The sequence below is a fragment of the Scyliorhinus canicula genome, chromosome 4, assembly GCF_902713615.1.
Source record: "Scyliorhinus canicula chromosome 4, sScyCan1.1, whole genome shotgun sequence".
Lineage (NCBI taxonomy): Eukaryota > Metazoa > Chordata > Chondrichthyes > Carcharhiniformes > Scyliorhinidae > Scyliorhinus > Scyliorhinus canicula.
This window is the reverse complement of record NC_052149.1, coordinates 79,258,703-79,270,750: the sequence shown is the minus strand read 5'-3', so window position 1 is coordinate 79,270,750 and position 12,048 is coordinate 79,258,703. Positions and strand designations below refer to the sequence as shown.

General features: G+C 44.5%; 1 protein-coding gene across 3 annotated transcripts in view; it reads right to left on the bottom strand.

Moving 5' to 3' along the window:
- kifap3a (kinesin-associated protein 3a) overlaps nucleotides 1–12,048 on the bottom strand; it is a 301,592-nt gene that overhangs the window by 199,158 nt on the left and 90,386 nt on the right. For 2 of the 3 annotated variants that reach the window (XM_038794572.1, XM_038794574.1), the window contains 2 exons: nucleotides 10,585–10,690; nucleotides 9,863–10,041 (listed from right to left, as the gene is read on the bottom strand). In XM_038794572.1, the coding sequence (XP_038650500.1) occupies nucleotides 9,863–10,041; nucleotides 10,585–10,690 (285 nt within the window). The remainder of the gene's footprint in view (nucleotides 1–9,862; nucleotides 10,042–10,584; nucleotides 10,691–12,048) is intronic. The other variant, XM_038794573.1, reaches the window with a different exon arrangement.

Sequence of the window (12,048 nt, the reverse complement as noted above, 5' to 3'; positions counted from 1 at the left end):
GTTTCTCTGTGTGGTATTGACCGGTGAGAAACTGCCCCAAGTCCCAAAAATGAGTTAGTATGGATGAATACAGGTCTGGATCTCACCCAAAAAGTCAATGTGAATCACGCTGCCAAACCTGCCCAAAATTACACTGTAATCTTTCAAGCGAATCGCACCCTCTATCTCAATGCCATATTCCTAATTTCTCCCCACACTACTTGACGCCATTAAAATCTAAAAGATTATCTCTATCTTGAGTACATTCAGTGACTTGGCCTGCATAGCCTTCTGTGGTAGAGAATTCCACAAGCTCGCTACTCTTTGAATGAAGAAATGTTTCCTCATCTCAGTCCTAAATGGTCCCCTGGTTCTAATTCCACAACCAAGGAAAACATCCTCCCTGCATCTAGTCTGTCCAGTACTGTTAGGATTTTATGCATTTCAATCAGATCTCCTCTCATCCTTCTAAACTCTAGTGAATACAGGCTCATCCAAACCAATCTCGTCTCACCGGACAGTCCTGACAACCCCAGAGTCAACCTAGTGAACCTCCTCTGCACTCCCTCTACGGCAAGTATATCCCTTCTTAGGTAGGGAGAACAAAACTGCACAACATCTTGCCAGTGTCCAATGTCCCGCATAACTGCAGGAGGACATCCCTACTTCTGAACTCAAATTATCTTGCAATGAAGGCCAACAATTAGCCTTCCTAATTGTTTGCTGTACCTGCCTCTTCACTTTCATTGATTGGTGTACAAGGACACCCAGATCCTTTTGTACATCCACACTTCCCAATATAATCACCATTCAAATATATGTTCCTCCTTTCTGTTTATCACACCAAAGTGTGTAACTTCACATTTAACCACTTTGTACTGCATCTGCTATGTTTTTACCCACTCACTCAACTCATCTAAATCACCTTGAAGCCTCTTTGCATCCTCCTCACAACTCACAATTCCACCCAGTTTTGTATCGTCAGCAAACTTAGAAATGTTACATTTGGTGCCCTCATCCAGATCATAATATATATATGACCCCTGCAATACCCCACTAGTCACTGCCTGCCACTCGGAAAAAGACCCATTTTTTCCCACAACTAATTTTTGATCCATGCTAATACATTACCCCCTATCTCTATGCTTTAATTTTGCTCACTAACCTCTTATAAGGGACCTTATCAAAAGCCTTCTGAAAGTCCAAATTCACCACATCCACTCGTTCTCCCTTATCTATTCTCTTAGTTACATCTTCTAAAACTCCAGTAGATTTGTTAAACATGATATGCCTTTTCTAAATCCATGCTGGCTTTGTCCAACTCCATTAATGTTTTCCAAACCTTGTCATCATGTCTTTTATAATAGACTCGAAGCATCTTCCCTGCTACTGATGTTAGGTTAATTGGTCTGTAATTCTCCCTTTTTTCTCTCTCTGCCTTTTTTAATGGTGGTGTTTCATTTGCTGCTACTCCAATCTGTAGCAAAAGCAGAGTCCACAAACTTTTGGAAGATGACCAAGCATCAAATATTTCCAGAGCTACTTCCTTTAATACTCTGGGATGCAGATTATCAGGCCCTGGTGATTTGTCAGCCTTTAATCCCAATAATTTCCCCAGCACCATTTTCGTAGGAATATGGATTTTCTTCAATTCAGTTCTCTCACTAGACCCGTTTCACTAACATTTCTGGGAGGTTATTTGTGCTATCTTTTGTGAAGACCATTCAGTTTGGACTCAAAGCCAAAAAAATTGGCTAAACACTTTAACAGACAATTTTATTAAAAGCCTGTATTTTTTTTTGGACAACAGTCTAGACCTGGTTACTTGGTTATTAGGCAAGCGGAGGCCAAGACATCAGCCTTCTTTCCCTCCTGCAGCTCCGGCAAGTCTGAAACTCCAAAGATGGCCACCATCGGGCACGGCTCCACTTTGACCCCTAGAATCCCTAATATTGTTTCAAAAAAGGAGACCCAAAAATCTGCACGCCTGAGACAAGACCAAAATATGTGCGTATGACTTGCCGGTCCCCTAGATCATCTCTCACACATGTCCTCCATCCCGAAAAGAGCACATACACACCATAGTCACTTAATCAAGTGTGCCCTATTCACTTGATTACCACACCGTGTTTGATGGAATGGGCACACTCCCATATCGCTACAAAGTTTTGCTCAAGCCGAACGCCACCCCAGTGATCCATGCGCCACGACGGGTGCCGGCTCCTCTCAAGGATCGTCTGAAAAAGCAGCTGCAAGACCTCCAAAACCAGGGCATCATCTCAAAAGATCACGGGACCAACAGACTGGGTCAGCTCCATGGTCTGTGTAAAAAAACCCTCTGGTGAACCCTGCATTGGCATTGATCCCAAAGACCTGAACCGCAACATCATGCGAGAGCACTACCCGATCCCGAAATGTGAAGAGTTAACCAGTGAGATGGCTCATGCCAAATTCTTCACCAAGCTGGATGCCTCCAGTGGCTTCTGGCAAATACAGCTGGATGCGCCCAGTCGGAAGCTGTGCACGTTTAACACTCCGTTCGGCCGCTGATGCTACAACCGCATGACTTGCGGTATCATATCAGCTTCCGAAGTTTTTCATTGCATTATGGAGCAAATGATGGAGGGCATCGAGGGGGTGTGAGTCTATGTGGACGACGTGATCATCTGGTCCACAACGCCCGAGGATCACATTGCCGGCCTCAAACAGGTCTTCCAGCGGATTCATAAAAATGGCCTCCAGCTCAACAGGGCCAAATGCTCATTTGGTCAATCCGCTATCAAGTTTCTGGGTGACCACATTTCACAGCAGGGTGTGCAACCTGACGCGGACAAGGTGCTGCTGATCAACGCCATAAAGACCCCGGAGGACAAGAAGGTGGTCCTCCGCTTCCTCGGGATGGTAAATTTTCTCGGGAAATTCATTCCCAATTTGGCTGCCCGCACATGAAAGGAGTGGCTCGAGCTAAAGGCGAAGCTCACCACAGCCCCAGTACTGGCATTCTTTGATCCAACCAGGGACACCAAGATATCTACTGACACTAGCCAGGATGGCATTGGGGCGGTGCTCCTCCAGCGAGATGACTCCTCGTCCTGGGCCCCAGTGGCACATGCCTCCAGGGCCATGCTGCTGACCGAGCAACGGTATGCCAGATCGAAAAGGAGTGCTTGGGTCTCCTGACAGGAATAGTCAAGTTTCATGACTACGTATACGGCCTGCCGAAGTTCACGGTGGAAACAGACCATAGGCCCCGAGTCCACATAATCCAGAAGGATTTAAATGACATGACATCTCGGCTACAGCGAATTATTTTTCTTCTCCGCCGATATGACTTTGAACTCGTCCACACACGGGGTAAGGAGCTGATCATCGCATATGCCCTGTCCCGATCCATAACCACACCGTGTGAACAGGGCGACTTCATCTGCCACATAGAGGCACAGGTGCAGTTGTGTGCCAGCAACCTACCAGCCACTGATGAACGAGTGGTCCAAATACGTGAAGAAACTGCCAAGGATCCTCTACTGCAGCGCGTGATGCAACACCTCGCCCATGGCTGGCAAAAGGGGCAATGTCCCCAGTTCTTTAACGTTAAGGATGAGTTAACGGTCATTGAGGGAATCCTTCTTAAACTGGATAGGATCGCCATTCCTCAAAGCATGCGAGCTATGGTGCTCGGACAGATCCATGAGGGTCACCTTGGGGTCGAAAAACGTTGACGCAGAGCTCGGGAGGCGGTTTATTGGCCAGGCATCAACCAGGACATTGCCGACTCGGTCCTCAACTGCCCAACCTGCCAGAAGCCTCAACCGGTTCAGCCCAAGGAAACACTGCAACAGCACGAGATTGTGACCTCTCCCTGGTCTAAAGTGGGGGTAGAACTCTTTCACGCCAATGGGCATGATTACGTGCTCTTGGTCGACTACTTCTCCAGTTACCCGAAAGTGGTGAAATTGTCGGACCTCACGTCTAGGTCAGTCATCAAAGCCTGCAAAGAGACGTTTGCCAGGCACGGGATACCACTCACAGGAATGAGTGACAACGGTCCATGTTTCTACAGCCAGGAGTGGTCCGATTTTGCAAGATCCTACAACTTCAGACACATCACCTCCAGTCCCCGTGACCCGCAATCAAACGGGAAGGCCGGGAAAGGGGTCCATATTGTCAAGCGGTTGTTGTGCAAGGCTGCAGACTCAGCCTCCGATTTCAACTTGGTGCTGCTGGCTTACAGGGTAACCCTTCTGCGACTGGTTTGTCTCTGGCGCAGATGCTCATGAACCGCAACCTGAGGACGACTGTTCCAGCCATCCATATTCCAGACCTTGACCACCTCACGGTGCTGCAAAAATGCAGCAGTCCAGGGACCAGCAGAAGATCGCGTATGATGCTGATGCCACAGATCTGCCTGCGCTGGCTCCAGCAGATGTTGTTCGCGTCCAGTTGCCTGAGGGAGGTTGGTCAGCCCCAGCTGTTGTTGTCAGGAAGGCCGCCACAAGGTCTTTCATTGTTCAAATGGCTGACAGCTCCATTCTCCGGCGCAACACGAGGGCCCTGCGGAGAGTTCCCCATCCACCGCCTAACCGCATTGCTCTGCCGGTTATCATGCCTCCTCCGGACGTCTCCTGCCACGAGGCCACCGATCCCGCCTGTCCAAGTGCCGGCGTCTCCTGCTCCACCTCTGCGGCGATCGACAAGAATTTGTTGCCTGCCTCAAAGACGGAATCCATGGACTTTACTCTTGTAAATTTTGTTCAGTTTGCTCTGTATCTGCACGATAGGCACCTTCCCATGTACATATGTTCGTTAACTCACCACGTACATAGTCAGGCATGTATATACCTTCACGTTCCAAAACTTATTTTTTAAAAAGGGGAGATGTCATAATATCCACTCATGTATCTAATGAGATGCAGACAGGCAGTGATTGACACACAGGATGACCAATGAACACACAACACAGAACAACCAATCACCTGGCAGGACACCACCACTCAAAAGCCCACAGGGCATTAAGACTCTCCCTCTCTCAGGACCCAGCTACTGAGACAGTCAGAGTGCACAAGTTAGTGAGCACTATTACCATGCGGTAGCTAGTAAGTCTGGTCAAGCCAGTAAGAGGTCATCAGTTGGATTAGTAGAGTGCCAACCCACAGCTGAACATGTACAGCAGTCCATAGTTAAATAAAATAGTGTTGGATCATCTCCTGTGTCAGACGTTTGTTTCTAGCTTCCCTGCATCCAATTGCAGTCAACGTCGAACCAACCTGCCTAACACATCACTTCTCAAAATTCAAAGCCCAAAATCCCCCCACTTTGGGCAAGACCAGAACATATGGTGCCTGTCTGGCACAAAAGTAAAACAGGAATGGTGGCTAATCCATGGCTTACAATGGAAATCCAGGGAAGAAGCATACAAACTGGCCACAAAAAACAAGTCTGAGAATTGGGAGCAGTTTAAAATTCAGCAAAGAAGCACCAAGGGATTGATTAAGAAAGGGAAAATAGAGTACGAGATTAAGCTCGTCGGGAACAGAAAAACTGACTGTAAAAGTTTCTATTGGTACATGAAGAGAAAAAGATTGAAGACACATGTAGGTCCCTTACAGTCAGAAACAGGGAAATGTATAATAGGGGACAAAGAAATGGCTGAGCAGCTAAATACATACTTTGGGATGTCTTCACAAATGAGGGCACAAATAAGATACCACAAATGTTGTGGAACGCAGGGTTTAGTGAGATGGAGGAGCTGAAGCAGATTAATATTAGTGGAGAAATGTGTTGGGGAAATTGATGGGACTGAAGACTGATAAATCCTCAGGGCCTGATAATCTATATCCTAGAATACATAAGGAAGTGGGACTAGAAACAGTGGGTGCACTGGAGGTAATCGTCCAGGATTCTGTAGACTCGAAAACAGTTCCTGCAGATTGGAGTGTAGCTAATGCAACCCCCACTATTTAAAGAAAGGGAGGCTGAGAGAACATAGAACAGTACAGCACAGAACAGGCCCTTCTGCCCTCGATGTTGTGTCGAGCTTTGTCCGAAACGAAGATCAAGCTATCCCACTCCCTGTCATTCTGTTGTGCTCCATGTGCCCATCCAATAAACGCTTGAAAGTTCCTAAAGTGTCCGACTCCACTATCACAGCAGGCAGTCCATTCCACACCCTAACCACTCTCCGAGTAAAGAACCTACCTCGGACATCCCTCCTATATCTCCCACCCCGAACCTTATAGTTATGCCCCCTTGTAACAGCTACATCCACCCGAGGAAATAGTCTCTGAACATCCACTCTATCTATCCCCCTCATCATCTTATAAACCTCAATTAAGTCACCTCTCATCCTCTTTCGCTCCAATGAGAAAAGCCCAGTTCCCTCAACCTTTCCTCATAAGACATACCCTCCAATCCAGGCAGCATCCTGGAAAATCTCCTTTGCACCCTTTCCAATGCTTCCACATCCTTCCTATAATGAGGTGACCAGAACTGTACACAATACTCCAAATGTGGTCTCACCAGGGTCCTGTACAGTTGCAGCATAACCCCACGGATTTTAAACTCAAGCCCCATGTTAATAAACGCTAACACACTATAGGCCTTCTTCATGGCTCTATCCACTTGAGTGGCAACCTTCAGAGAACTGTGGACATGAACCCCAAGATCTCAGGAATTATAGACCACTAATCCTGATGTCGGTAGTGGGGAAAATTCTCGAATCCAATATCAAAGAATTTATAGCAGAGCGCTTAGAAAACAGTGGCAGGATCAGACAAGAGTCAGCATGGATTTATGAAGGGGAAAACATGCTCGACAAATTTACTGGAAATCTTCGAGAATGTAATTAATAGAGTTGATGAGGGAGAGCCCATGGATGTGCTTACTTGGACTTTAAGAATGCTTTTGACAAAGTCCCCCATAAGAGATTATTGTATGAAAAATTAAAGCACATGGGATTTGGGGTAGTGTATTGAGATGGATAGAAAACTGGTTGGCAGACAGGAAACAAAGAGTAGGAATTAATGGGTCTTTTTCAAATTGGCAGGCAGTGATTAGTGTGGTACGGCAGGGATCGTGACAGGACCCCAGGTATTCACTATATATTAATGATTTAGGTGAGAGAACAAAATGTAATATTTCCAAATTTGCAGGTGACACCAAGTTGGGTGGGAGGTGAGCTGTGAGGAGGATGCAGAGGTCCTTCAGTGTGATTTGGAAAAGTTGACTGAGTGGGCAAATGAATGGCAGATGAGTTAAATGTGGATAAATGAGAGGTTATCAACTTTAGTAGCAAAAATGAGAAGGCAGACTATTATCTGAATAGCCATAAATTAGGAGCGGGGAATGTGCAACGGGACCTGGGTGTTCTCGCACACCAGTCACTGAAGGTAAGCATGCAGGTACAGCAGTCGGCAAAGGTGCTAGATTTTATGCTGGCCTTCATTGCGGGAGGATTCAAGTGCAGGAGCATGGGTACCTTGTTACAATTATACAGGGCGTCGGGAAGGCCACACCTGGAATATTGTGTGCATTGTTTTTCTCCTTATCTGAGGAAGGATGTTCTTGCTGCAGAGGGAGTGCAGCGAAGATTTACCAGACTGATTCCTGGGATGGTGGGACTGATGTATGAGAGATTGAGTCGGTTAGGATTGCATTTTCTAGAGGGAAAGGGATCAGATATCTCATGGAGTCGGAGGAAACTCCCATAAAGGATCTAAAGGGCAAGTGGGAAGACGAGCTTGGGGGGGGAGATAAAGGCGGGTCTGTGGGCAGGTGCCTTAAGCAGGGTTAACACATCCTCATTGTGCGTCAGGCTTAGCCTGATACAGTTCAAGGTAGTCCACCAGGCACACATGACGATGGCCCGGATGAGCAAAGTTTTCAGGGTAGAGGACAGGTGTGTGTGGGAAGTCCGGCAAATCATGACCACATGGTTTGGGCATGCCAGAAGCTGAGGGGGTTTTGGCAGGGGTTCGCTCAGGCTATATCCACTGTACTTAAAACACGGGTGGTGCCGGGTCCAGAGGTGGTGATTTTTGAAGTGTCGGAAGAGCTGGGAGTTCAGGGGGCTTAAGAGGCTGGCGTCTTGGCCTTTCCTGCCCTGGTAGACCGGAGACGGATCCTACTAATGTGGAAGGACCCGAACCCCCGAAATTGGAGACCTGGGTTAATGACATGGCTGGGTTTCTCGGTCTCGAGAAAATAAAGTTTGCCCTAAGAGGATCAATGTTAGGGTTCGCCCGGAGGTGGCAGCCGTTCGTCGACTTTCTCAGAGATAATTAAAATGTCAACAGAAGCAGAAATCCGGGGTTTGGGGGGGGGGGGGGGATAGACTATTGCTTTATTGGTGGGGGAGTGAAGAATGTGATGGGGATGGAAATGTTTATTGTTAGTATTATTATAAAAACTACAAATACCCTAATAAAAATATTTTTTTAAAAAGGATTGTATTCTCTGAAGTTCAAAAGAATGAGGGGAAATCTCATAGAAACCTATAAAATTCTGACAGGGCTGGACAGGGCAGATGCAAGAAGGATGTTCCTGATGGTGGGCGTGTCCAGAACCAGTGGTCACAGCCTGAGGATACGGGTAGATCATTTAGGACAGAGATAAGTAGAAATTTCTTCATCTTGAGAGTGGTGAGCCTGTGGAATTCGTTATCGCAGGAAATAGTTCAAGGCCAAAATGTTTGTTTTCAAGGAGGAGTTAAATGTGGCACTTGGGGGAAAAGAGGATCAGAGGATATGGGGGGAAAGTGGGATTAGGCTATTGAATTGGCTGATGAGCCATGACCATAATGAATAGCAGAGCAGGCTTGAAGGGCCGACTGGCTTCCTCACGCTCTATCTATCTTCTATATGATTTGCGGACCCCCTTTCACACCTCTTGTATTTGTCCTCTACCTCAGGGAAGAACCCTTTCATATGAGCCAAGTCATATGGACCCTTGCACCAGGCTCATCCTGGCACAGGAAGATGTTGAAGTCACCTGATGCATACTTTCACTCCAGGACGACCCCCCCCCCCCCCCCCCCCCCCCCTTGCAAGCTCCATCCCCAGCTCCTCCTCCCATTTCCATCTTATCTCCTCCATTAGTGCCTCCTCCATCTCCAACAACACCCATAAATATCCTGAATCTTCCCTTCCCCAGCTCAGCCTGGGTCAGCAGCTTATCCAGTAAAGGATACTTTGGCAGCGGAGGAAACAAAGGGAGCTCATTATGTACAAAATCCCGTAAATGTACCTGAATTCACTGCCCCCCCCCCCCAGCTGGAAATTTCCCTACAGGTCCTCCAACCTCGCATTCCTTCTACCAACAGGTCCCTTACCTGCTCTACCCCTTCCCTATGCCAGCTTCTGTACGTCATGTCTATCCCTGCTGGTACAAACCTATGATTCCCAGATATTTGGGCCAATACTGACATGTCCAATATTAACATGAGCTTAGATTGCAACACAACCACCAGTGGGGTCATGAGGTGAGATACTGAGGTCACATACTCTGAGGCAGTGTTCGTAAGGCCAGATTGTGAATACCGCCTTAAGTACCATTTTATTGTACCCCTTGTGGCTCTGCATCAAAAACTTACTGCTGCTTATACCAAAATGCCTCATCCCAAGAGTGGTGAGTGACTAGGCAGAACGAAAAGTCCCAAACATTAACTCGAACTTACAGCTGGCAATAAATCAGATCAGACTGTTTGCAGTCTCAACTAAGAGTGTCGCTGCCCATCCCTAGTTTCGCCAGAGACAGAGTATCATGTTTTATTCCATTGTTGGTCTGATTTTCAACTTCATTTTGACATTTGGAAATACGAATTTCAACTTGATAAACTATGTTGCAATCCCTAGAATTTTTATTAAATAATCCATTCCAGTCTACCTACCATATCATTCTTGTTTTCCACAAATACACTGAGTTTCTTTAAAAAGGACATCACTAAGATCAGCAACTCAAAGTTCTCTCTGTCAAGTGATTTCACAAGCATGTGGACAATGTTCTTGTTCCTCATTTTCAGTTCAGTCCTCGTGTCTTCAGCCAGATTTAACAGAAGATAGAAAGCAACTAGTAAGGAACACAAAATAAGTTTTTGAAAAAAAGTACTAAAATGCAGACTTCTAGTGCTATTAAACAATTCCAGGCAATAAGTAATCGCGTAAAATGTAACCGATTTACACACAAGCACTTAAGTGATTAAAAGAAAGGAAACAGGAAACAAAATCAAATGAACAGAGTATAACTGAATTCTTGCTCAAACAAAATTTACACATTAGGTACCATCTATTTAAAATAATTACACTGTTCAATAAAACTGAAAATTGCATTAATTCATATCAGAATTGTCATGCAAATAAATCAACCATACGTCCATTATATATACATTTTTGTACGTACAACAGAATACACGAGGAAGGAGATTTCCACAATTTGTTATTTCCAACAAAATCATAAATGCCCATACAGAAGAAATGACTGATTTCATTATAAATCATAACGTAGTAAATCTTCTCCATTAGTTTGAAGGAAGACGATGGATTGAAAATTCCTTAATCCTACTTCTATGTTGTATCGCAATTTACTTTCACTTTAAAAAACAGCACTACCTACCTCTTAATAGTTGCTCTTGCTTGATAACTAAACCCTGGTATTTCTTGTATGTTTTCTCGAAGTCTTTCTTCAATACTTGGTTATCAGCATCATCTTCAAGTGAAGACTAAAGTTAAGGAATCATCATTTTCATTACAACAATTTGAGAGATTAAATAACATACCATAAATGTAAATGTACCTAGCTCATGCTGTTATTTAATGTGTGATGAAATAATACCATAAATAAAAATGTACCATGCTTATGATATTATATAATCAATGAAAAATTGGAAAATTGCTGTTTTCATTTAAATAAGGCACTGTGATAGGAAGAATTTTCAACATAAACATTCCAGTATCTTAATTTTAAACAAACATAATTATAACTAATTTTGCGCACTTTTCTTTTAATTGCACTATGTTCAGTTACTTAGAACAGATCAGACCTCTTGTCAACTATCTTTGTAGAGGACATATAGGGAATGGTCAGATCAGAACAACTAGTGAGGCAACCAAACAGCTGGTTGGGTGATTTTTTTTCCTGTTCAGAGTTGCTGGGAGGACTGAAGATTAAGAAACACCCTATCTCCTATGGTCCATATGGAATATTTCATGAAGTGCAAATATTTTATCTTCTATTCTTCCTCCACACAATTGTAACTCTTTTTCCCCCACTCATCATTTTCTTCTCTCAACTTCCAAAAGAGGGCTCAAAATTCTTTCTGAATAAGTAATTGGTGTAACACTGTTGAGAGTGTTTCTTCCCACTGTCAGGTACTCAATTAGTAGTACCGTAAGTATCCATTGGCTATGAATCATGCCTGATGCATTGATCAGTTCTGGTCTCAACGTTAAAGGCTAAAACCAAACACATCAAAAATCTCCATTGGAGTAAACATCAATCTCCCTGAGTGATAATGGATGAGGGTTTAATTTCATTTTCAGGGGGAGGACATTAGGATTAACCATTATAGAGAAAATACAATTGGGTCTATTTTCACCCGACACTAAAAGCATCCCAAGAATAGTTTTTTTAAAAAGGGTCAAAACACTAGAATACAAGCAACGTACTAGGAAAATTAATGGGACTTAAAAGTTGACAGGTCCCCTGGACCTGATGACCTACATTGTCGGATATCAAGATAAATGGATGCAGAGATAGTGAATGCACTAGTTGTAATCTTCCAAAACTCCCTTAATTCTGAAAAAGTCACTGAAGATTGGAAAATTGCAAATGTAATGCTCCTATTCAAGAAAGAAGAGAATTAGAAAACAGGAAAGTATAGGTCAGTTCCCGTACCAACCTCCCTGAACAGGCACCGGAATGTGGCAACTAGGGGCTTTTCATAGTAACTTCTTTGAAGCCTACTTGTAACAATAAGCAATTTTCATTTCATTTCAGTTAGCCTAATATCTGTCATTGGGAAAATGTGGGAATACATTTAGAAAATCATAATAAAATAATAGGGAAAACAAATTGTGA